Genomic DNA, 26,605 nt, shown 5'->3' with positions numbered 1-26,605 from the left:
CTCAGCAGGTAAGAGTGTTTGCCTGCCATGCCAGAGGACCCGGGTTCGATTCCCGGTGCCTGCCCATGTTAAAAAAAAAAGAATGTGTTTATTGTTAGCATGGCAACAATGTGAAAAAAATGTATATGTATTTCATAAAGCCTGAAAGTAAACCAAAATTTTAATAATTTTTATCACCAAGTTATTTTCATTATGCTTACTAATAGTTTCCATTTGTCTTAACAATTGATCTGATGCCTACCTGTCCTGGTCTGGGGCCAGGTAAGAGAGAAACAAGCATGACAGAAGGCCATGCCTGCCTTGAAGAAAACCCAATAATGAGAAATGACTCTGTAAATAAAAAATTGTAGCACAGTGTAAACGGAAATTTTTTAAGCATGCTTAATAAATAATTACAAATATACAATATAGCCACTTAAATTATAACAGATTTGTAAATGTCTTGTCATGGAAATATGGCCACAATGTAGAGCTATGTGAGAATATTAGGTTACAGAATATATTAATAAGATATAAATGCCCATGTGTGCATATGTAGGTATAGCTATTGTTACAATTATAATTAAGACTAATGTTTTATAGAAAATCTGGAATATGCTATACAGCAAAATGGTAATGGCACATTTCTCCAGGTGATGGGATTATAGAAAATTCTAATTTTCTTACTGCTTTGCTAAGAAGAGGAGAAGTAACTGTAACAAAAAGAAATACCAATAATATGTTCTTTCTTAGAGGAAACAGTGCCTCCTCTTGAGATGAGGTGGTTCATAATGACCTCAAATAGTAAGTACATCTAGCTGGACATTGAAAGATGAGGGATGGAGATTAATTAAAAGGGCCAGGTGAGGAGAAGTTATTCCAGGCAAATGAATCACTTAAGAAAAATTCACAAAGACATTTGGAAATATGGCTGAACACAAAATTAGAGGTAAATAGCTTCTTGAGACAGAAGTACAGATTCCATGAAAGTAACATGGAAATTATTGCTGGAAAGGAAGTCTGAAAACAGATCACTTACAGTGTTCCATACCATGTTGAAGGGGTAATCTTTGAAAGACAACTCCCAAAAAGTAAAAAGTTAGGAGGAATACTCCCTAAATGGCCCCTTAATATGCATCCTACCTTCAAAATACATGTGAAGGAATCCAAGTTTTAAGTGTGTATCCAGAGATGTAGTGAGGTGTCTCAGGGCCTGACATAATTCAAGACAGAAAACTTGCAATTGATCTAAAATGAGACTCAATATTAAAATGACTATTTCCAAAGTTGATTTGAAAATTATAGTTAGACATTTCTACTATGTCCATTCCCTGAATAATGAACTGTAGGGAAGCTCAGTCAACCCACAGGCACAGCTTTCAGTGTTATAAGACAGCCAAGTCCCACAATCTCAGGGAAGTTGATCCAGAGGACCAGTATCCAGCGAGCTGCTCTTCTTTGTGACTCAGTTCTTGCCCTTTACTTGTTCACTTCTGCCAAAATATAGCTCATGGAGGGCCAAAATTTTTGAGAAGTCAGTCTCTGCCATGCCTAAAGTTATTTCTGCTTTGGAAACAACACATAAACCACTTGCTCTCGTATCTGCTTAGTCTTCACTCCGTAAATGATGGGATTCAGCATGGGTGGAGCAAGCATGCTGACATTGGCCAGCAGGATATGAACGTGTATTGGGATATGGCGTCCAAAGCGCTGAATGAGAACTGAAAAAATTCCAGGCCCATAAAAGAGAACAATGACACAGACATGGGAGCTACATGTGTTAATAGCTTTGTGGCGAGCCTCTTGGGAAGGGATGTGGAAGACAGCATGGAGAATCAGAACATAGGAAGCAAAAATGAGGAGAACATCTAAGATCACTGTTGACATTAATACAAAAAACCCATACCAGATATTTATGCGGATGTCATCACAGGCAAACTTGGCCAAGCCAATGTGTTCACAGAAAGTATGTGGGAGGATATTATTTCTACAAAAATTCAGCCTTTTCAGAAGAAATATCATGGGAAAAATTGTACAATGGGCCCTCAAAAAAATAGCCACACCAATTTTCCTGACCAGGGAGTGAGTAAGAATCATGGTGTATCTCAATGGGTGACATATTGCAATGTAGCGGTCAAATGCCATAATCAGCAAGATGCCAGACTCAGAAATGAAGGAAGAATGCTGGAAGTAGAGCTGTGCAATGCAGCCAATAAGAGAAATTTCCCTATAATTGCACCAGAAAATGGCCAATGCCTTGGGTTCGGTGGTGGTGGCAAAGATAATATCAACTCCAGCCAGCATACAGAGAAAGAGGTACATGGGCTCATGGAGGCTGTTCCTGGTGAAGATAATGAAAATGAGCACACCATTCCCAAGGAGGGCAGAAATGTAGGAGATGCAGAAGGGAATGGAAATCCACATATGTTGATCTTCTAGACCTGGAATGCCCATTAGATAGAAGACTATGTGGTTAACATCGGTGTGGTTGAAGTCAGCCATTCCTGAGGCAGGTTAATGTGGACCTTATCTTTCTACCAATAGAGACAAAGAGAAATATAGTGTGTGTGTGTGTGTGTGTGTGTATGTGCGCACACGTGCTTGCATGTAAAAATACCAGATTAAATGCCTGCATTTACCACTGTTTCCCTATAATACCCCACTTACATGTCAGTAAAATAACAAAAACAACATAAACTTAGAAAGTAAAAGAGAAGATAGTAGCAGAGAGATGGCAGCAACATTTTGAAAATTTACAGTAGTTGGATGTCTGCCGACCAAGTAGATGGGAAGAAGCTACTTGCTTCTAGATAAAGATAAGAATCAAGATGATCTGTGCTATAGAACCCAGATAGTTTCAAGAATTAAAGGTGTCAGATACTTCTCTAAATAGGGACAGGAATATGATGGTTGAAAATCTACATGAAGAACACTTAGACTCCTGGGTCCCACTTCCCAACCTGTCCATCTAAGCACCACTTTCCTAACCCAGCAGAATACCTGAAGTTTATTGTCTCGTAAAGCTAAACTAGGAAAATTCCAAAACTCTAGGATATAGCTGTGCACAGGAGTACTATGCTAAAAGCAGGGGATAAATGCAGACCTATATACTGAACAAAATAAGACCCCAGTGAATTTCTATTTAGGTCTGCTAGCTCTAGCTTATCTCCCTATACCCAGAATTTCCAATCCATTCAGATTTTACAATGAAGAGCTAAAGTCAAATATTTGACTTCCCTATCAAAATACTCCAACACAGAATTTTAAACCAAAATAAATTTTAAAATTTGTAAGGCTAGAAAATGTCATTTATGAGCCCCAAAGACCTCTAAAGAGTGAATTCCCGTTAACCCTTTCATAGGAAGCTATCTGAAGATAAGTGCCACCAAAATGAGGGAATAGACCAAACAGAAATATAGGTTGCCACAAATGAGCTAAAACAAAGAGATACAATACAGAAAGGGGTATAGACCACGAAAGGGTGAGAGAATTTCTTGAACAGTGGTGAAAGCTGACAGCTATGAAAAGTCTTAGATCACCATGAGTCTAGATTAAATCAAGTGCATAGAGTACACCAGAAAGAAAGTCTCAAAGGGAAAAAAGAAAGAAGCTTGTGTTGAAATGTAATTTATATTTCTGGTGGACAGTAAGTCACATAAAATCTAAGAAAAAAAATTTAAAAGGGAAGAAAAATAAATTTGCACAAGAAGAGAAATGTGATCATAGTTCAGTATATCTCAGTTATGAATTACATTTACATAATAATAATGCAAACATAAATAGACATCTTAAAAATCATAACCTAAATCTCTTAAGATCAAGAATAGAGAAGTTTATGTGTCTAGATGATAGAGGTACGTGTAAGAAAGCTAAATGTTTACCTTCCATATAAGAAAATCAGTGGATGACATAAAAATGATAAAAAATATAAATCAAAATAACATATAAGCAGGGCAGTCAACGGTGGCTCAGTGGCAGAGTTCAGCTCAAAGTGTTAAAGTAGTAGTTTCTGAGGAGCAAGAATCAGAGGAAGGATACGGCAAAGAACTTCTATTTTTCATTTTGAAACTATTCATCTATTTAAAATATAAAAAAATAAAATTAAGAACCTAGCATAATAAAATGCCTAGCTCTTTGCCTACAGCAAATGTGCAGTTTATAAATATAAGTTCTTTCATTCCTCTCTGTCACTGTCCCTCTCTCTCCTCATTTTAATTTCTGGTGTCAAAACCTCTCTTCTGGGCACCAGATTACCTCTTTAGAGAACCTAGGGTGGATCAAAAGAGCTGACTCCTTTCTCTTGTGAGTAGAACCTGCAGAAGCCGGTACTGGGACAGGCATAAGCGGACAGTTGGAAATGTTCTCTGTAATGAACAACTGCCTTCTATACAATGCATGGCCATACAGATGCTGTAAAAAAATGGATTTTCCCAAGGAATGCCATGTTCCTAGGAGAAGTGGAAAAGTAGCCCCCAAAAAGGCCAGGGCACAAATTTGTGCCCCATAGATCCAATGATGTAAGAAGAAGTATAGACAAAAGGAACAAAGCCAGAGATCAGATACAACAGAAGTTGGACAGGCAACAGCCTTCAGAGGCAGATGGAAGCCTTGAGAAAGGGAACAGCCAAGGGTATTTGTTTTAGTTAAAGCTATAGAAAAAAGTCCGAAGTTGGGGGATAACCTTTGGAAAGAGCTGCCTAAAACAGCTGCTGGTCCAAATTCCAATTTATTCCTCTTCCATACCACCTTCCCAAAGAAGTTTTGCTGAGCTTGCCCCAACACCCTCTCCGCCCCACCCTACCCCACCCCCGCCCCTGCTTTGTACTGCTGAGCTCCCTCTTTGTTCCCTCAGTTGGAACCTCTTAGACTCTGCCAAACACTGCATGAGTGTTTTGCTCTCAGGATCCTCTCCCCTAAGTCACAGGTTAATAACTAATAGAGAGCTTATCTCATTGATTAAAAATTATCTTCTTATTATCAAGCATCTCTAACAAACTTTGAGTGTCTGATGGATTTGACATTTCCTTTCATCAGTGCATACCTAAAGCATAGCAAAGAAGGAAAGGCAAACTAGAAAGGAGGAGGGAAAGAAGGCCATGTGAAAGAGCAGGGAAAACTTTATTTTGAGGACTCAGGGCCTTCAATTCAAATGTGACTTAAAAAGCCTTCCAAAAAGCTACTGCATTTCTGCCCTCTCAGCTCAGGTTTTGGCCACTGGTCGCCTCTATAATCTGTTCACAAGACCCCAAATAAAAAATCCTAATATTGCCAATATTCCAAATGAGTTCCATCACCTGGGGCCTCTGAGGAGTTCTAATGCCTGGCTCTACTCAGCCCTGCTCCTAGAATCTTCTTACCTAGGACAAAATCAGACATCAGCCTCAGACCAAGTCGTGTAAAGCAGAAATGGAGTCAGTGACTGGAGGAAACTTAGAGACATGAAGATTGGCCTACAGAAGTGATTCTGAAGAGTTCTCAACAAGTATCTTTTATTCCAGGGTTCTAGAGCCCTCAGGTTCAGACTCCACCAGCTTGCTGACCATTCCGCATGGGTCATCATTATACTCCATCTCCTCTTGACACCTGGTCCTCTGGCACCTCCCTGTTACATGTTCTCCTTCCTCAAATTGTGTGTTTACATTTTCGTGGCTTTCCATGCCCTGAGGCTCTCACTCTTAACATAACTTCTCTCCTGAGACATTTCTATGCCTCTTTCAAGAAGCATTACACCCACTTTAATCAACACTCTCCACTACTTAAAATCAATGTGCATGATTTATTTATTTTCAGGCATTCATCCTTAGCAAATCTTTCTTCATGGCTAAGACAAAATTTGAAGTTTAATTTATCAAAGGTGCTGTGATGAAATTCAGATGTTGGGGGTTCAAATAGTCACTTTTAACTAAAGGAATATGTATGATATGCAGGGCTATTTGCAGAAACATATAAATCATAACTGCTATGAAAACACTGTTCCTTTGGGACTAGAAATGCAATGAGCCATATTTAATATTCAATGTAAAATACGCCATCACTAAAATTGATAAATTTTCATTCCACTTATATATGCTTTTCCTTTGTTTTTACCCAGGTGATAGATCATGTTTGATTATAAAAGCGATATATAACCATTGCTAAAGGAATAAACATTCGGTGATTCAAAATGGTATACAAAGCAATTAAAAACCTCATCTATTGTAGAGAACCATTATATATAAAAACTGCTAACAGAATCATTATTAATACACATTCTGGAACACATTACTTAAGTGTTGTGCTAGTTTGAAAGGATTTATGTGTGAGAGCTAAATCAGAGAAACAAACAAGGATGAAAATACCTCCTCAGAAAATCAGTATCTTGAAATCTCCAGCCCCCACCACCAGCTGTGTTCTGATGATAAACCCTTCTGCACAGACATTCGCACTCTGACAGTTATGACCTTGCAGCATTCTTGTCATAAAACTCCCTGGCCCAAATGTCCCCCTCCAGCAGTTACAACCTTGCAAAACTAAGGCAGTGTTTTCACCAATGAAAGCCTCCAAACTCCCAAGGACCCACCTGTGAGAAACCCACCTAACTCTATCCCCAACTCTCTTTTTAAACTCCTACTCGAATCCAGGCAGGCAGGAGTTAAATTCTTGAGTCAACTCTCCTTGCTGCTCCTCTGCTAATAAGCCTTTCGTCCTCCACTGCCAGTGCCAGTTTCTCATCTCTGTTTCTCATCTCTGACCTCTGCCCAAGTCCAGAACTTTCATTATGTAACCTAGAAAAGCCATGTTTTAATCCTAATCAATCTGTGGGAGAAACCCTTTCTTCTAATCCCTATTCAGTACTATGGGTTGGAAACTTGATTAGGTTATCTCCATGGAGATGTGACTCAGTCAATTGTGGGTATTAACTTTTGAATAGAGGTAGATGTGACTTCGTTCATTCCAGGTGGGTCTTGATTACTTTACTGGAATTGCTTAAAAGAGGAAGCACTTTGGACAAAGCTTGAGAATGACGAGAGCAACAGAGACAGAACTACAGAGTCCACCAGCCAATGACCTTTGGAGAGGAAAGAACACCCCTGGGGGAGCTGCATGAAGCAAGAGGCCTGGAAGGAAGCTAGAAGACATCGCCATGTTCACCATGTGCCTTTCCAGTTGAGAGTGAAACCCTGAACTTCACTGGCCTTTCTTGAGTAAAGGTAACCTCTTGTTAGTGCCTTAATTTGGACATTTTTATAGACTTGCTTTAATTGGGACATTTTCTCAGCCTTAGAACTATAAACTAGCAATTTATTAAATTCCCCTTTTTAAAGCCATTCTGTTTATATGTGTTAATAGAACAACTATTAACACATTTCATCTATTCATAGAATTATAGAACAAGCTTGTCTCATATGCTGCATTTAAGGATTACAAAGATTGTACTATTTAGGGAGCAACCAATTGTCCAGACTAAATACAGATTCCTGGCTTTAAAAAGACTTTGTCGACATTCTATTATATTTTCCAGTGGCTTCAGCCTCCTGTCCTTTATTCAACATGGAAAATTATTTCCCATCTTCAGGGCCCTTGGATGTGCCTAAGCACTCTACCCTGAGGGTAATTCTCTTCCCCATCTTCTATTGCCTCTTTCTTTGCATATATCACTTGTATTGCTATCTCAGACCACAATAATTAGGTAGTTCTTTCTCACTCTTCTCTCACTACAGCATTTTCTTTCCTTCAGAGTACTTATTGCAATTTGTATTTATTTAATGTGCTTTCTTGTTGGATTATGTCCAACACTGCCACTAGACAGTAGAAATTCAATATATTTTTGTCAAATGAATGAATGAATGTGATTTCATCTCCCCACCAAGTCCAGCTTAACCTTGCTGGAAGACATTTGGGTGAAGGGAATAGTTCTGGACTAGTAAAGAACAGCCCAGCCACTCCTTATCCCCAGGAAACTCTGTGTGGTACCTTTGAGTTAGCAGTGCTTTTGCCTCTAGATAAACTGATTTTTTTATTCTTCCCCACAAACCACTCCTGAGAAGAAAGTTGCACTTCATGAAGAGATGTCATAGGTTCCAAATGACTTCATATCCTTTTACTTCCTACTTACCTATATTATTTTATCTGAAGTGATTTCTTATAGACAGCATATGGTTGCATCATCCTTTTTATCCATTGTGCCTGTCTTTTCATGAGTGTATTTAAAACATTGATATATAATGTAATTATTGATAGGGTTGTCAGGACTTAAGTCAGCCATTTTATCAGTTGTTTTCTGTTCCTTTTATGTTTCATTCCTCTGTTTCTATTTTCCTGTAATACTGTGAGTTCTTTGAACATTTTTTAGAATTCCATTTTGATTATGTATGTTTTTTAGTCTATCTCTTTGTATAGTTTTAGGTTTGTTTTAGGGTTGGGGTTTTATTTAGTGGTTGCTCTAGATAGTATATACCTAAATAATCACAATCTAGCAGCATTGGCATTTCACAATTTTGAGTAAAATATAGAAATCCTACCTCCATATAGGACTTCTCACCTTTCCCTTTTATAATTTGATTGTCTTAAATATTTCCTCTACATACAATGAGAACCATATCATGTAATTTTATGATTTTTTTGCTTCCACTGTCAAATGTAAGTTAAAAAACTCAAAATGAGATTATATTTACACGATATTACTGTTTCCACTGCTGCTTCTTCATTCCTGATGTTCCAAGTTTCTTTCTTTTATCACGTCTTTTCTATTTGAAGAACTTCCTCTCACCATTCCTTTTAGGGTAGGTCTCCTGGTAATAGATTCTCTTAGTTTTCCTTCATCTGATAATGTATTTCATCTTAATTCCTAAAGGATATTTTTTCTGGATTTAGTTCTTTAACATTGAAAAAAAAAATGTGATGCCACTTCCTTTTGGCCTGCATGGTTGCTAACCATTTTATCATTAGGAAACTGTGTCAGGACATTTTTCCTAGCAATATTCTTTGCTCTGAAATTTACTTGTCTGATATCAATGTAAGCACTACAACTAGTGTACTTTCCACTTTTGCAGTACTTCACTTCTCTTTGTAGATATGTATTTCCATCTCCATATCATTTTCTGTCTGCCTAAAGGACTTCCATTAACATTTCTTTCAGTGACATTCCGCTGGAGACCAATTCTTTCAGTTTTCGTACGTTAACATTAGTATATGCAAAATTATTGCTGTCTTAATTCCTGTATGAACCAATGATGACAACTGATCTACTACCTTTGTAGTGGAAGGGAAATATTGTACTACAAAAGGAGTTTATAGCTTGGGTTAAAATTGAGACCCATGAGAAGAACCTGAAAACTTAGAGCTGTGTTCCAGTAGCCATGTTTCTTGAAGATGATTGTATAATAATACAGCTTTCGCAATGTGACTGTGTGATTGTGAAAACCTTGTGTTTGATGCCCCTTTTATCTATGGCATAGATAGGTGAGTAAAGCATTTGGATTCAAAATAAATGAATAATAGGGGGAATAGATTTTAAAATAAATTGAGCAGCAACTTTCGCCTGAGCCGCGGTGGTGAGGACGCGATGTCGGGGCTCTCTCGTCCCCTCCTTTGGGCCGCCCATTGGCTCGCGGAGCTCTGTGTGCTGTCTGCAGCTGAGAACTGCAGCCTCACTCCCACCACGGTTAAAACCCCGACATCACCGTCACCACCTTCAAGACTTCCCCAACACCCCGGTGACCCCCACTCCGGCCACCACTCTAGCACCAGGAATCTGTGAAAGCTACAGCAACTGCTTTCCCTGTGTCAGTGCTAGCACAGCTAATACTACCTGCTTCTGGATAGAATGTAAAGAAGACAAGAGCTACTGTCCACATAATTCAACCGTTAGTGATTGCCACGTGGTGAACGGGACAAAATCGTGTTCTGCTCCCACTGCTGCTGGGTTACCAACCAATTCTACAGCTAAACCCACAACTCGGCCTTCCTCTCCTACAGCTTCTGCCCCAGTCATTACATCCAGTAGGACAAATACCACTTTAACTCCAACCTCACAACCTGCAGGGAAGTCTGCCTTTGATGCAGCCAGTTTTAATGGAGGAATTGTCCTTGTCTTGGGTATGTGGGCTGTAATTTTCTTTCTCTATAAATTCTGTATATCTAAAGAACGAAATTACCACACTCTGTAAAACATCAGATTAACACAGACTGGTGGTTCATTCGAGTAATTCACTGAAACAAAAGTATTATCTCTCAAGATGTCCCACATGGAAGACACTATTTCAGGATCTTTCAATTTCCAAAGGATGTATATAGGATCGTCCTTGAAATACCAGTTAAATCTTTTTGCTTAATGGGAGTATTTAAAATATTCTGCATGAATCCTTATGGCTGTCTGCTTTTATTTTAAATGGCCTCTGCTGTGGGATTATGTTCTCCTCTTGACATGCCAAATGTAACTTTTTTAAAGTGATGGAAAATATTATCCTACACAGACAACCTCATGACTCTTGGGCAGTTTAAATTAGTTACTTTTAAAGCTTGACCGTTGCATTACTTTTGTCCCAACTCAGGATATAGTTTAGTGACAAGAATTGAGAAGAATGTGCCAAATGAGCACAAAAATCAGGTGGATTTTTGGCTGCATTTAAGACATGGAATAAATCTATAAATTTAAAAGTACTAAACTTATCCTTAGAGTAAACTTTTGTGCTTGATAAGTTACTTTTTTTCTACATTAGAAATAAAATGCCACACAGGGAATTACATTCCAGATTTAAAGAAATGAAGGGTTACAAACCATTAATGTATAGCAGGTTATTATTCATACTTATAAGGCACCGTATATCATTGAGAAAATAAAGAATAGTGCCTTAAAAGACAGACTGGAAAGCAGACTGTAACTTTAACTGTGATTTGTTCTTTCCCATTAAGTAAGGTGAAAGGTTGGTTCTGAGGATGTAACTGTTGATGGGAGCAGTAGTAAACTTGCTTTTAGATACTATACTGTTACTATTTAATTGAAAACTGTCTCCTTAACTTCACAGCTGAATAACTTAACCTAAAAGATGATACAAAATTGAAAGCAGTCATGTATTAAACCTCCTGACATTTGTCTTATGGCTGTTTAAAAAATATAAAGCTTAATTAGAGATATAACTCGTTTAATTATATTTTCCTTTGCACTTCAAAAACAGGTATCCGAACATTGTACCTCAAAAGGGATTCCACCAAACTCCTGAAAAGTAACTTACACGAGGCAAGAAGGATATATTTTCAGAATCATTTACTCTTTAAATGAGACAATCATTATAAGCTTTCAGTTAACAGATATAACCAATGTGATTTTAGAAAATCTAAGTATTTTTGGTTGATCAGATTACTGTAGATCTTTCATATTAATGTTTTATCACTACCCTGCATGAATTGATTGAGCTTTCTTTATTCATCCTCCTCTCCATTCCTTTCTTGTTGGTTTAAATTCCCATACTGTAATGAGTATGTATACTTTTACTTTTATAGTTTTCTTTTGAAGCACTAGTTTTTGGTTTTTCTTTTGAACAAATTTTAAAAGGGTAACTTCTCCCCTGCTTTTGACATATTGGATTAGTTTAGAGGCTTAATTAGTTTAAAATGGGCCTTTGTTTTTCTAGATTGCCATTAAAGTTGTTTCATTTTAGTTTATTTAGCCTGTGGTGGCAGAGTTTAGCACTTGGTTTTCAGTATTTTATAGTAGAAAAGACAAATTGCTTTTGTTCATTTCATAACCTGAAAACTCCTTGTGTTTACTTAGACAATTATATTAAAGGGTCTTAAAATGAAGATTTACTGTTTTTCTGTAACTTGTTGGTACAGCTAAAGTTTGTTTTCCTTACACATTGTACATATGCACTAATATCTTCAAGGGCCTTACATGTTTAAAATCTCTGGCTTCAAAGGTTTTTGGGAAAAGGTAAGTCAGTTTACCTCACACTTTGTGTTTTCATTAATAGTAATATTCTACGTACCTCACAAAATTTATTATGGTGCCATGGCTATTAGTTTGTAGTGAGTGCTATAAGCTATAAAATGCTTTTGAAAATATACAGAATTTCCATTCCATCCACATGGGCTAAAATTACACAGTTGTCATTTACCTGGATAGTGAATATCTTGCCATACATTAATATCAGTACAAGTAGCAAATTTCGTGAAAATTTAGCTTAGACACCTCACCTTTTGTAATTTTGATCACCACTGTAACAAAATTATAAGAGAGTTAGATTTTGCAAATCTACAGAGCAGCTCTTACAACAGAACTCACAGCCTTTTCAGACCTATTTACTTCCTTTAGCAATTTAATATCTTGAGTCATTAATAATTTGGGTTTTTTTTTTAATCCAGAAGATATGTAGAAACCTTTCCAGATTTTTCATCTGATTTGTTCATGCAGATATAGTTCTTTCAGATACCTTATTTTATCTTATGGATGTTTGTTGTTGCATAGGCAGTCACTGCTGTATTTATACATTTCTATTTCAGTTCACTCAGGACTGCTAAATCAATCTGCATCATGTACCAAACTGATTTAAAATAAATCTACATGCTTATCAAGTTTAAATAAATAAATAAATAAATTGAGTAGATTGAAATACTAGTGATCAATGAAAGGGAGTGGTAAGGGGTATAGAAAAAAAATAGGGGGAACAAAGGTTAAAATATATTGGGTATATGGAAATACTAGTGGTCAATGTGAAGGAGGAGTAAGGGGTATGGTATGTATGAGTTTTTTCTTTTTTCTTTTTATTTCTTTTTCTGGAGTGATGCAAATGTCCTAAAAAATGGTCATGGTAATGAATATACTATGTGATGATATTGTGAGCCATTGATTGTACACCATATATGAATGTTTGTATGTTAAGAATGTTCGTGTTTATATGTTGTTTTGGTTTGTCAATAAAAAATAATAATAATAAAAATAAAAAGATTTTTAAAAAATTAATGAGACCCATGAGTATAATGCTTTCAATAAATATGCTTAATTTATTTTTAATTTTTTGCTACTTGAAAGGCCAAAAATATTAAATGAGTAGCTCAGCTGCAGCAGTTGAATTTCCATGAGTTTCATCCATGAATTTTGGTTTTAAAAATCTACAATTTCCTATTTGGGCATTAGGGGGCATATATAATTAAGATTGGGTGGTTAGAGAAGTTCTCACTGATGAGGGGACAGCTGGACTGAGACCTGATAAATAGTAAGCCATAGAAGAAAGGTCACAGAAAATACTTTGGCACCGGAAGAAGATTATGCAAAGGGCCTATACCTGGAATGAAATTGGGGAGTTAGAGGAAAAGAAAGACAGGGTTATACATAGGAATTGGTGGGAGAGGTAGGAGACAAAATTTGGGAGGCAAATAAGGGTCCAATCATATAGCACATAATATGCAAAGGTGAAGAATGGAATATAAAGATTTTTTTCTCAGTTAATGCTTGGAAAATTGCTGGGTAGTTATAAGAGTAAATTGTTGCCACAGAAGCAGAGTAGGGATATCAAGGAATGAGAAGTCAGATATTTTTAAATACCGCTGAGAAGTTGAAAAGATGAAAAGAGAAAAGTAACCACAGACAAATTCAATAAAGCTTGCCATGTAATAAAGGCTCTGTGGTATAAAATATAAGATAATGTACCACTATACTCTTTGAGAGAAACAAGAAAATTGTCAAAGTTATGAAATGACTAGATTCATCCTGACAGGACTGGTGGAGTGAAACAGAGTCTTGAAATTTCTGATACATTCGATTGTCATGATAGGTAAGTTCTATGAAGGCATCATGCACCCTGAATAGTCAATACTGAGCCACTACTCTTAGGGAAAACACAGCGTTAGCTTCCTTCAACCCATTAGTCACAACACTTTCATCAACTGATCAATATTCAAACTCGTTTTATGTGTATTTCTATTTAAAGATGCTTTAATATATATTTCTCGTTCATTCACACTGAGCTCACAGCCATCGGCACTATAACTCATGCCCGAACGATGCTTATCTAATACACATACTGTCTCCGTCACAGATTTCTTGGACTCGGGAACACTCTATAACACTTCTGCGCCATTTGGGGCTACTTTAAACAGTGAAATCACCAACAAAAAAGGACAAAAATGCTAAAAACGTGGCACTAAGTATACTGAAAAAAAAAAAAAAGACACCTTATAGTATGAGAGCAGAAACAAGGAAGTAGAACGTGACCCTGATTCAACCACAGTTGCAAGGAGCACATAGGTAGCTAATATTTTTTTCTTGATTGTACAGCTGCAAATGAATGCACCCCAAGTATTGATTTGGGTTGCAAACACATTTTAGCAAGGAGTCAGATTTGCAAATATTGAATCATCAAATAATGAGGTTCAACTGTCCACTTAAAAAACCATAATGGGTGGGCCACGGTGGCTCAGCGGGCAGAGTTCTCGCCAGCCATGCCAGAGACCCGGGTTCAATTCCCAGTGCCTGCCCATGTAAACTAAATAAATAAATAAATAATGTTGTGTCAATATAGTTCAAAAAAAATTTTTTTAAATCATAGCTGCTTCTATATTTAGAAAAAACATAAGACCCACATATACAAGATAATTAAGAAAGTAATAAATTCTTTTTTTCTTGTTAGCAGGATTCAGCTAGAGAAAAATTTAATGTTGAGTCAAAATTTGTGACTTTATTTTAAAGATGCTAAGGTATATTGGTCCCTTTGCTTTTTATTGACTCTCAATTCAGGTAACACTAAAGAAAATATCTCATTCTCCAGCCGGGGAATTTTCTTTAATGTTTATGTATTTTTATTGCAATCTCTTCACATACCATACAATCCATCCAACGTATACAATCGATGGTTCACAATATCATCACATGGTTGTGTATTCATCACCATGATCATTTTTAGACTATTTCCATTACTCAAAAAAAACCCAAAATTAAAAGATAAAAGAAACCCAAACATCCCATACCCCTTACCCCTCCCTCTTATTGACCACTAGTATTTCAAGCTACCCAATTTTAAGACTTACAATAGAGGCAGGTTATCTAACACATGTAGTATTAACATATATATTGTATATCTATATATATGTATGTGTGTGTGTGTGTATATATATATGACAGATACATACATATATATATATATGGAATTCTTAAACTCCAAAATTAAATGCATCTCAAGGTGAGATAAGTGTATTGGAAAAAAACTGACTTTTTTTCTTTTGGTCTTCAGATAAGAAAGGTAGAAATATTATTTCTTATTGCCATAAAAGTATAATTATTTGTTCTCGTCAGTCTAAATGCTCCAAGGGTGTTATTTTTATTTTATGATGACAAGCATTAGCCAACTGTTGAAACTTTTACGTTTAGATATGACATACCAGGACATGGCAAAAAATTACAAAGTTGCAAAATAAATTAAAAGTAACCAGCAGTTAAAAGAAACATTACTAAAAATAAATGTGATGAAAACAGTAATAATTAACAAATATAATGACAAATAACCTTTGTTTTTATGGGACATTTCGCGTATTGTATAATTTGTTTAAAAAAAAGAAAAAAGAAAGGAACATTACATTCAAAGAGACATCAACAAAATTTTCAGGTCAACTTTCAAGTGAAAAGGTAGAAGCAAGAAGGCATTAGAAGGATATTTTTCAAGTACTAGAAAAAAATAATCCACGCCAACTAAAATTCTACTCTGCTACAGTTTCCCTGGCCGCTCTAGAAAATACCATGCAATAGGTATTTAACCTATTTAAACAATGGGAATTTATTATCTCATGATTTTGAGACTAGGAGAAAGTGCAAATCAATTCATCATCAAGGTGATGCTTTTTTTCTGAAGACTCATAATCTGTGGCTGGCTGGGTGCCAGTGATCCTTGGTCCCTAGTTTTCTGTTATATGGTAATGCACGTACCAACCTCTCCTGGCCTCTACCTTCTCTTTAGGGTTTCACTGACAGTCAGCTTCTGGCTGCTTCTTCCGTGACTTTCTCTCTGAATTTCATTCTACTTATAAAGGACTCCAATGATAGGATTAAAACCCATCCTGACTAAGGTGGGCCACAACTTAACCAAAATAATCTCACTGAAAAGTCCTACTTACAATGGTTCACACCCACAGGAATAGATGAAGTTTAACACGTTTTTCTGGGATACACAGTTCCAAACCCCCACATGCACCCCTGAAATTATCCCTTTAAAAATGAAGACAAAATGAAAATATTTTCACATAACAAAACCTGAGATGATTCATCTTCTTGCATGCCAACACTAAAGAAAATATTAATCATTGGTGTTTGTCCATACCTCTTTTTAAAAAAAAAAACGTCCACTTATTCTTTTTTGAATAAATTATATTCCCAGTATAAAGATTAGACTAGTCAGAATAAATTATTACAAAAATCACCGATTATGGTTTGAATTGTATCCACCAAAAGGATATGTTCACGTCTTCATCCCCAGGGCCCAAAAATGTGATCTTATTTGGAATTAAGGTCATCAAAGATGGAATTAGTCAAAATGAGGCCAAACTGATTAAGGTGGTTCCTAATTCATTATGTCTAGTGCCCTAAGGGAAGAAGATAAGAGAGGCAGACAAGAGAGAAGAAGCCTGTGTGATGATGAAAACAGACATTGAAAGCGCTACAGCAGGAAGCCAAGGGATGCCAAGGATTTCTGGCAAACCACCAAGAAGAGGAAAGGAAAGATATTCCCTGACAGGTTTCAGAGGGTGCGTGGCCCTGTCAACAACTTGATTTTAGATTTTTAGCTTCAGAACAGAAAAACAATAAATTTCCATTGTTTTAAAACACCCAGATTGTGGTCCTATGTCATGGAAACCCTAGCAAACAAAGACAGGATGTATCCTACAATTAACATATATTCACCATTAATTTATTTTTGGCATAGATTTATGTGTAACTGTGTAGGGAAATATATTTTTAGATCATATTTAACTTACTTATCTGGGGCTTATTTTTCTCTATTACCAATATACTGAGAGAATAGTTTTTTCACCAAATACATAGATACATTATTATCTCTCAGTGCTCTATTGTTTGGGAGGTTATAAATGTTCCATAATGAAGTTAGTCAAGTTTATCTCTAGACACCATTTCTTAACCACATGTCTTAACACACATCCATTAGAAATACAATTCAGAGAGGAAAAAGGCAGAAAATAACAAAGGTTGGAGAGGATGTGGAGAAATTGGAACACTCGTATATGGCTAGTGGGAATGTGAAATGGTTCAGTCACTGTGGAAAACAGTTTAACATATAATTACTATATGACTCAGCAATGCCACTCCCAGATAGATACCAAAAATAAAATTGAAAGTAGATGCTCAAAAACATGTATCTATATGTTTATAGCAGCATTATTCAGAATAGGCAAAAGGGGAACAACCCAAATGTTCATCAGTGGTTGAATGAATAAACAAATTATGTTATATCCGTACAATGGAATACTTTTCAGCAATAGAAATAAATTACTGATACATGCTTACATGAAGGTGTCTTTGAAAACATTTTGCTAAGTAAAAGAAGCCAGACACAAAATGTCGCATAATGGATGAATACATTTACATGAAATGTCCAGAGTAGGTAAAATTCACAGAAACAGAAAGCATATTGGTGGTAACCAGGGACTGTGAGGAAAGGGAATGAGGAGTAACTGCTTTTTGGGTACAGGTTTTCCTTGTGGGGTGATGAAAATATTTTGAAGATAGCTAGAGGTGGTGTTTGCACGATGTAGTAAATGTACAGGGATACCTGGTTTTATTGCACTTCACTTTCTTGTGCTTCACAGACATTTTATATTTTACAAATTAGTGGTCATGGCAATCTTGATTGAACAAGTCTACTGGCAATATTTTTCCAAAAGCAGGTACTCACTCTGTGTCTCTGTGTCTCATTTCGGTAATTCTCACAATATGTCAAAATTTTTTCATTATTATTATATCTATTATGGTGATCTGTGATCTTTGATATTACTCTTGTAATTGTTTTGGGGTGCCATAAAATATACGCATATCAGAAAGTGAATTTAATAATTGTTGTGTGTGTTTGCTCCACCTACCAGCCATTCCACTGCCTCTCACCCAACCCTTGGGCCTCCCTATTCCCTGAGACAAAACAATATTGAAATTAGGTCAGTTAACAGCCCTACAATGGCCTCCAAGTGTTCAAGTGAAAAGAAGGGCTTCACATCTCAATTTCAATCAAAAGCTAGAAATGATTAAGCTTAGAGAAGAAGGCATGTCAAAAGTTGAAACAGCTGAAAACTAGGCCTTTTGGTGCCAGTTAGCAACTTGTGAATACAAAGCAAATGTTCTTGAAGGAAATTAAAAATGCTACTCAAGTGATTGCACAAATAATTAAGTGAAGCAGCCTTATTGCTGATAGGGAGAGAGTTTTAGTGGTCTCGATAGAAGACCAAACCACAACATTCTCTGAAGTCAAAATCTAATCCAGACCAAGGCTCTAACTCTCTTCAATTCTATGAAGGTTGACAGAGATGAGCAAACTGCAGAGGAAAAGATTACAGTTAGCGGAAATTGGTTCATGAGGTTTAGGGAAAGAAGCCATCTCCATAACATCAAAGTGCAAGGTGAAGCAGCAAATGCTGATGTAGAAGCTGCAGCAAGTTATCCAGACTATCTAGCCAAGATAACTGATGAAGGTGGCTACACTAAACAACAGATTTTCTATGTAGATGAAACAACATTCTATTGGAAGAAGTTGCCATTCAGGACATAGCTAGAAAGCAGAAGTCAATGCCTGGCTTCAAAGCTTCAAAGGATGGGGCTAACACTTTTGTTAGGGGCTATTGCAACTGGTGACTTTAAGTTGATGCCATATGTTCAGTCAGCATTCTGAAAATCCTAGGGCTTTTAAGGCCCTATGTCTACTGTTCCTGTGCTCTATAAATGGAACAACAATGCCTGGATGTCAGCATATCTGTTTACGACATGGTTATGCCTATAGTAGAGGCTACTGTTCAGAAAAACAAGATTCCTTTGAAAAGAGCTCTAATGGAGATGTGCAATTATATTCATATTTTCATGCCTGTTAATATAACATCCATTCTGCAGCCCCCGGATAAAGGAGTCTTTTCAACTTTCAAGTCTTATTATTTAAGAAATACATTTCATAAGGCTATAGCTGCCATATAGAGTGATTCCTCTGAAGGATTTGGGCAATGTAAGTCAAAAACCTTCTGGAAAGGATTCACCATGCTAGATGCCAGTAAGAATATTTGTGATTTACAGGAGAAGATTAAAATATCAACATTAACAGGAATTTGGAAGAAGTTGATTCCAACCCTCATGAATGACTTTCAGGGGTTGAAAACTTTACTGCAGGAAAAAACTGCAGATGTGGTAAAAAGAGCAATTAAAAGTCGAACCCAAAGATATAAGAGAATTTTTGAAATCTCATGATAAAACTTTAATGGACAAGGAGTTATTCCTTACGTATGAGCACAGAAAGTGGTTCCTTGATATGGAATCCATTCCTGGTGAAGATGCCAACAAAGAATTATTGAAATGACAACACAGAATTATATCAACTTAGTTGATAAAGCAAGGGCAGTGCTTAAGAGGACTGACTCCTATTTTGAAAGAAGTTCTGTTGTGGGTAAAACACCATCAACCAACATTGAATGCTACAGAGAAATCTTTCATGAAAGGAAGAATCAATCAATGTGGCACAATTCATTGTTATCCTATTTTAGGAAATTGCCACACCCGCTCCACCCTTCAGCAACCACCACATTTTTCAGTCAGCAGCCCTCAATATCGAGGCAGTACCCTCCAAACAGCAAAAAGATTATGATTTGCTGAAGGCTTAGGTGATGGTTAGCATTTTTTTTAGCAATAAAGAATTTCTAAATTAAGGCATGTCCAATGTTTTTTAGACATAATGCTATTGCACACTTACTAGACTATAGTATACTATAAATATAGCTTTTGCATGAACTGTGAAACCAAAAACTTCATGTGAATTGCTCTATTGTGATATTCATTCTATTGCAGTAGTCTGGGACCAAACCTGCAATAAATATCTCTAAGGTATACCTGTACTAAATACCACTGAGTTATTCACTTTAAAATTAGCTAATTTTATATGACTCTCACCTCAATAAAACATAAATAAAAAGTTCCTTACAATCCAATGTCATTTTTATATTAAAATTGCTTAGTATATGTTATGTACTGTATATAAGTGACAAGTAGACTATTATTGAATATATACTTATAAAAAATTGACAATATAAATAAGAATTTCATGAGCATAAACATTAAGCTTTTACAATATTTTGTATTTGAAGAAAAAATATATACATACATTAATTAATAGTTATGCTAAAATTACCTTGATGATAAATATATACATTAGTTATAAAATAAAGATGATTTTTGCAAAAATATGTCTAAAAAGCAAAGTAGTGATTAAACAAATGACAGAGTAGAGAATGGCTGGAGACAATTTCTAATGAGAGAATTAAAATGAGGACCATCATTCAAAACTTAAAACACATCAGAAAAGAATTGTTCAGCAATTATCCAAGAAAAGCGGCTGTTACCACTTCAATTGATTTCAACCCCAAGTCTAGGAGGTGAAGTGATCTGGTTCTCAACTCTGTGGATGAGAAAACTAAAACACAGCTATCCAATGACTAAGACCTGAAAGAAACATACACCAAAACCACCTTGGAAAAATTTCTCTACAGATATTATAACTAATTTAGCATCCTGACGTTAGAAGGTAACCTCAAACATGGAGCGGATCATTGAGAAAAGTAGAGCATTAGTTTCCATGATCATAGTCATTTTTGTTTCCTAAAGAACACATGAACCACCTGGTCCCGGATCTGTTTCGTCATTATTCCATAAATGATGGGATTTAGCATAGGTGGAACCAGAATATGGACATTGGCCAGTAGGACATGAATATGGGGTGAGATATGTTGTCCAAACCGTTGAGTGAGGACAGAGAAGATTCCTGGCCCAAAAAAGAGAATGATGACACAGACATGCGACCCACATGTGTTGAGCGCTTTACGGTGGGCGTCTTTGGAAGGCATATGTAAGATAGCATGGAGAATAAGTATGTATGAAATAAAAATGAGCACAACATCTAAGACCAAAGTTGACAGTAGGACAAAAATTCCATACCAGATGTTTATTCGGATATCATCACAGGAAACATGAGCCAAGACAATGTGCTTACAAACAGTATTCGGGAGGATGTTACTTTTGCAGAAATTCAACCTTTTCAGAAGAAATATTATGGGAAAAATTGTACCATAACTTCTTAGAAAGACTGTCACTCCAATTTTCCCAATCAGGGTATGTGTAAGAATTGTGATGTATCTCAGGGGATAGCATATGGCAATGTAACGGTCAAACGCCATCCCCACCAAGATCCCTGACTCAAATATGTAGGTGGAAGAGAGAAAGAAGACCTGAGTGATACAGCCCTCCAGGGAAATCTCCCCAGCATGGAACCAGAAGATGGCCAAGGCCTGAGGAACTGCGCACATGGACAGGACAACGTCTGCTCCAGCCAACATGCAGAGAAAGAGATACATGGGTTCATGGAGACTGCGCTTTGTGAGGATAATGAAGATGAGCAGGCTGTTCCCAAGCAGGGCGATGACATAGGAAATGAAGAAGGGGATGGAAATCCACAGGTGCTGGTCCTCTAAGCCAGGGATGCCCAGCAAGAGGAAGACTGTGTGGCTGACCCCAGTGTGGTTTAAGGTAGTCATTCCTGGGGAGACCACCCAGTACTTCACCACCTATTTGCAGAGACAGGAAAATGCAGGTTACATTCAAAGATTTTCTTTGATATCACCAGGAGCTTTTAGCTCCTTTCTGGTTCCATTGCATCCTGAGAATGCCAGGAGCTATGTTATATTAAAAAGATAAATAAGAAATATTTTTTATCTTAATGAAGTTTTAATCCCAAAAACAAGACAGCCATTTATCAACTGAAGGAAATAAAATTGTTATATTACTTAATGGTACCAATAAATTGAATATGGGAATACAAGGGAAAGAGAAAGCAATTATTTGTGATGGTTTAAAGAATGAGTTCCATTCTGAACTTACCCTTGAAGACAGTAAAGGATGTCAATAGATGGAAGAAATACCACATATGGAAATGAGGTGGGGTTTTTTTTTTTTTTTGCGGTTTAAGAAGAAATGTTTGATATGGAAATCTAAATTTGTCTAAAATGGTTTTCAACTCAAATTATGACATTGTAAATTCAAATTATTAGAAAAAGAGACTACAGCAGTAGATTCACTCTGAATACAAAATAAAGAGCCTGGACTTATTCTCTGAAAAAATAAACAGGTCAGCCATGATAAGCTTAGAGACTAGAAATCATTTTGGATATATTTATCTGGCAGTTAAATGGAGGACAGAATGGAAGAGAGAAAGATTACAAAGACTTAAATTGTTGCCTTAGTAACATAAACGGATGTATTCATGTATTACTATCAGAGTGAAATATATAGACTCGGGAAAGCAATATTTTAATTCCTTCTTAACGCTAACCACTGATGTAAGATTGTTATCTATGGCACTCCATTAACTGCATCTAACAAAACAGGGCAGTAGGTATTGCCATCCTCTATTTTCAAGAACAGGAACTTGAGGCTCGACAATCTTGTCCCAGTTCTAAGGAATAGAGCTTGAATATGAATCTTTTCTGAATTTACTAAGTTTAATTTTCTTATCTGTGAAATAAGTCAAGGGAAAGAGAGACCTTTGCTGAACTAATAAAATTGACAATCCCTTCTGACAGGGTGCTGGGAAGGAGAAAAAAGACTGTGAAAAGTTCAGAGATCCAAGAGATGAAGAAGCATACAGATAAACAATGGCTAGCATCTCTGCATTTATTCAGAGATGGATCTAGCATACAGTAAGTACCCCTAATCATTATTTCCCTCTCACTCTGAGTTCTATACATCTAAATTTGATTTCTAGAGGAAGAAAGTCCACTTCTATTATCTTTTTATAATAACCTTTGTTTTAGTTTCCTAAGTTGCTCAAGCAAAAATAATAAAATGTTTTGGCTTAAATAATGGGAATTTATATACACTCACAGTTTTGAGGCTGGGGAAATATCCAAATCAAGGCATCATCAACACAATGCTTTCTCCTCGAAGACTGTGAGTTCTAGAGCTGACTGCTGGTGATGCTGGGTCCTTAGCTTGTCACATGGCAAGACACATGGTGGCATCTCCTAGTCTTTTTCTTCTCTTGTAAGTTCTGTTTCGGCTTCTTGCTCTCTAAGGCTTTCTTTCTCTGTATCTTAATTTCATTTTCTTATTTAAAATCCATCCTGATTGAGATGGGACGCACCTTAACTGGAGTAACCCCATCAAAACATCCTGCTTACAACAGGTTTACATCCACGGGTATGGATTAGACTTAAGAACGTGTTTTTCCAGGGTACATACAACTTTAAACCACCACATCCTCTAAATAATGAATATATATATTCATATTGAATATATATATATATATATATATCATATATATACAATATATATATATGCTGTATCATATAGATATACTGAAAATAAGTTCACATGACAGGAAAGCCAGTAGAGGCTTGTGGGAATGTGTCTGATATGGACATCAGCTACCACCATATCATACTGTGGCTACACCACCACTATGAGAATATGTATTCCCCTCAGGAAAGCCAATCTCCAGGAGGAAATGCAATAAAGCAAAATATATGAAAATTCCATAAGATTCTGAGTAGCAGGTGTATGTGCCACAATTGACAAGGTAATAGGAAAAGGAGAAGGAAATAAAGTGAAACAAGTTTTGAGAAACTGAAAAGAGGAACCTGAAAAGTACTATCTCACAAATGTTGGTGGGCGTTAGATACTTCAAGAGTGACAAAGATTTTTCTTTGAGGGGCAAGAGAGAGCTCAGGACTTAGGGATAATTTGGGATCTGGCACATGAGTGAACTAGCATGTACTACAGTGACTGGCTGCTTGTCAAACACTAGATCACTCAAAGACGATTTCTCAAAAGTGTCAAGAAGTTTTCATTAACCCTAACCCAACTACCTCCAGTATCTTGGAGAAGTCTCTACAAACTCCCTATTTCATTCTGCTGAAAGAATTACCCCTAATCTGAGCATCATCTCTGTCTGCTCAATATGTCACAGATGTGCGTCTTTGAAACAGACCCCCATAAGTCACTCCTTTCCCTCTGCTTTATTTTAACAAGGAGCCTAATCCCCATTAGAGCACTGATCTCATGGATAAGAGCATATTTATTACCTGTCAGTATTTCCCCCAGTAATCATGAACTTCCTCAGATAGGAGAATTATCTTTTGTCTTTGTTCATTTCCAGAATTCAGCACACTAAAGCACAGTGTAACTACAAAAAATGTTTAACAAAACAACCAAAGGACAAATATTGGATGGGTGAGATGAAGGATCAGGATAGGAGAGGCATGAGTAAGCACCTTTAAAAGCCTCAGATGTTTACAGCAGTCAGAATCTGGGCCCATATAGAACTTACTGTGGAGGGGCTCAAGGCTCCTTGGCACACTAAGAGCTAAAAGGGACCTCAATTCCAGAGTCTCTTCATTCTCCCCTCCCAGACACTTTCCATCCTACTGGGATGGCACATATATGTGACTCTAGTCAGGAGTGTGGTGCAAACCAGATCACTTTAGATATGGAACTAAATAGAGTAAAGCAAAGACTTATTTGTATGGTTTGCCAATTCTCAGATGTACATACTACTACTATAGCCAATTTAAATCTACCAACATGCCGTCACTGAAAGTGGAGTTTGAAAAAATGTCGAGACATTTTAAATGGCTCCAGTACACAACTGCTCTAGTATCTCAACTCTGTCTGCTTCACTCCAGAAAAAGGAGCTAATACATTCAACCGCCCATCATAATATCTAGTCTTTTTGGGCCCGTCCCTCTTTAAATTTCATCCATTTTTTATTTTACAGCAATAAAAAAAATCACTCACCTGCTCAGAATGATTTATCTTGAACTAGAATTAGACGAATCACAATTGGACTATCAGCGTGAAGGACTCCAAGGCGTTGAGATTTTATCTATTTGCCTGAAGGTCTCAGGGGCAGCTATGACTCCAGGGAGCTCAGACTCAGACCTACCTTTTCAGCAATGCCCACTCTTATTTGAACACGTGGGTCACATCACTATTAGTCTCCAAGCCTAGCCACACCACCCCCTCTTCACAACACCATCTCTAGATTAGGTGTGCTCCTGTTATTTCTAATGAATACATTGCTATCATCACTGAACCTAGTATTCCTATTTCCATCTAATGGGACTTAATAAATATTAATTACGTTTTTCTATCAGCACAAATAATTTAAAATTCAATACATAAATTATTTTTGTAGCACTGATTATAATGAAAGTTTTGCTTTGTTTTAATTTAGACAAACAAAAATAAGCATCCTATATTTGTCAAGTCATTTAAACTTTGAAATTTGCCATAATAATGTTGCAATATTGAGAATATTTGAATGTCTTTTACCTATTTACAGTATCTATGTGAGTCAAATGCCTTATCTACCTTGGCCACTGTTTCAGTTTGCTAAAGCGTCTGGGATGCAATATACCAGAAATGGATTGGCTTTTACAAAGAGGATGTATTAGGTTACAAATTTACCGTTCTAAGGCCATGAAAATGCCCAAATTGAGGCATCAATAAGAGGACACCTTTACTCAAGAAAGGCTGATTGCATCTGAGTTTTCTCTGTCACATGGGAAGGCAAATGGCAACATCTGCTGGACCTTCTCTCCTGCACTGGTTTCAAAATGGCCCCTCTCAGCTCCTGTGAGTTCTTCTGGCTTCTGCATCTCCAAACGTCTCTTTTTGCCCCAAAATGTTTCCCTCTTAAAAGACTCCAGCAGGGCAGGCAAGGGTCTCTTGCCTGCTGTGCTGGAACCCGAATTTGATTCCTGGAGCCTGACCATGCAGAAAAATTTTTAAAAGACTCCAATAAGCAGGTTAAGACCCACCTTGAATGGGCAGGGTCACATCTCCGTGGAAATCTTAATCAAAAGGTGCCACCCAACGATTAGGTTGCCCCCACATGATTAGGAGTATAATTGAATTAAAAGAGAATGGCTTTTCTGGGGTACATAACCATTTTGAACCAGGACAGCCACCATTTAAATTTTTGTTATCTTATTTGCTCTAGTTCCTCTTCTTTAAACTTGTCTCTCTCCCTTTTTACATTATATTCATCGATTTTTATCTTTATTTAGTTATTTCAAGTAAAATGAAATCATCCTATTTGTAAAAGGAGAAACTTCTTTATGTCCAAGAAATGCCTTTGGGCCTGCATGTGATAATAAAATCACAAAATTGTAGTTCAAACACCATAAGAAGGTAATATTGAGTGATTATCTCCATGTTGAAAAAAATGGATGATTTTTGTAACCATTTTATTTTTCCAATGTCATAAGTATATCTACTTTACTAAAAAAAAAAGTACTTTTTACAAAAGAGGAGTTCTGAACATATTCTATACTCATCAATAAATTCCAAGACTAAATTGTCTAGGTAGAGAATGGTTTAAACAATCTCCATGAAGAACATAAGATT

At 36.6% G+C, this 26,605-nt stretch overlaps 2 protein-coding genes, 1 long non-coding RNA gene and 1 pseudogene across 3 annotated transcripts in view; 1 reads left to right on the top strand and 3 right to left on the bottom strand.

The window, feature by feature from the left end:
• Window positions 1–26,605, bottom strand: part of LOC143644582 (uncharacterized) — a 67,655-nt gene that overhangs the window by 25,972 nt on the left and 15,078 nt on the right. The window lies entirely within an intron of this gene.
• LOC143643476 (olfactory receptor 52B4-like) lies at window positions 1,537–2,481 on the bottom strand. Its single transcript, XM_077112101.1, has one exon. It carries the CDS (start codon window positions 2,479–2,481, stop codon window positions 1,537–1,539), a length of 945 nt encoding a protein of 314 aa, XP_076968216.1.
• LOC143643475 (sialomucin core protein 24-like) lies at window positions 9,524–10,726 on the top strand (annotated as a pseudogene).
• LOC143643474 (olfactory receptor 52B4-like) lies at window positions 20,791–21,735 on the bottom strand. Its single transcript, XM_077112100.1, has one exon. The coding sequence runs from the start codon at window positions 21,733–21,735 to the stop codon at window positions 20,791–20,793; it is 945 nt and encodes a 314-aa protein (XP_076968215.1).

Source organism: Tamandua tetradactyla, chromosome 8 (assembly GCF_023851605.1).
Source record: "Tamandua tetradactyla isolate mTamTet1 chromosome 8, mTamTet1.pri, whole genome shotgun sequence".
Classification (NCBI taxonomy): Eukaryota; Metazoa; Chordata; class Mammalia; order Pilosa; family Myrmecophagidae; genus Tamandua; species Tamandua tetradactyla.
Note: the sequence above shows the minus strand (reverse complement) of the source record. Positions and strands in the feature narration are given on the sequence as shown.

Bases quoted from the DNA above. Each gene is read 5' to 3' on its own strand.
- LOC143643474 (XM_077112100.1), bottom strand. From the start codon at position 21,735: ATGACTACCTTAAACCACACTGGGGTCAGCCACACAGTCTTCCTCTTG.
- LOC143643476 (XM_077112101.1), bottom strand. From the start codon at position 2,481: ATGGCTGACTTCAACCACACCGATGTTAACCACATAGTCTTCTATCTA.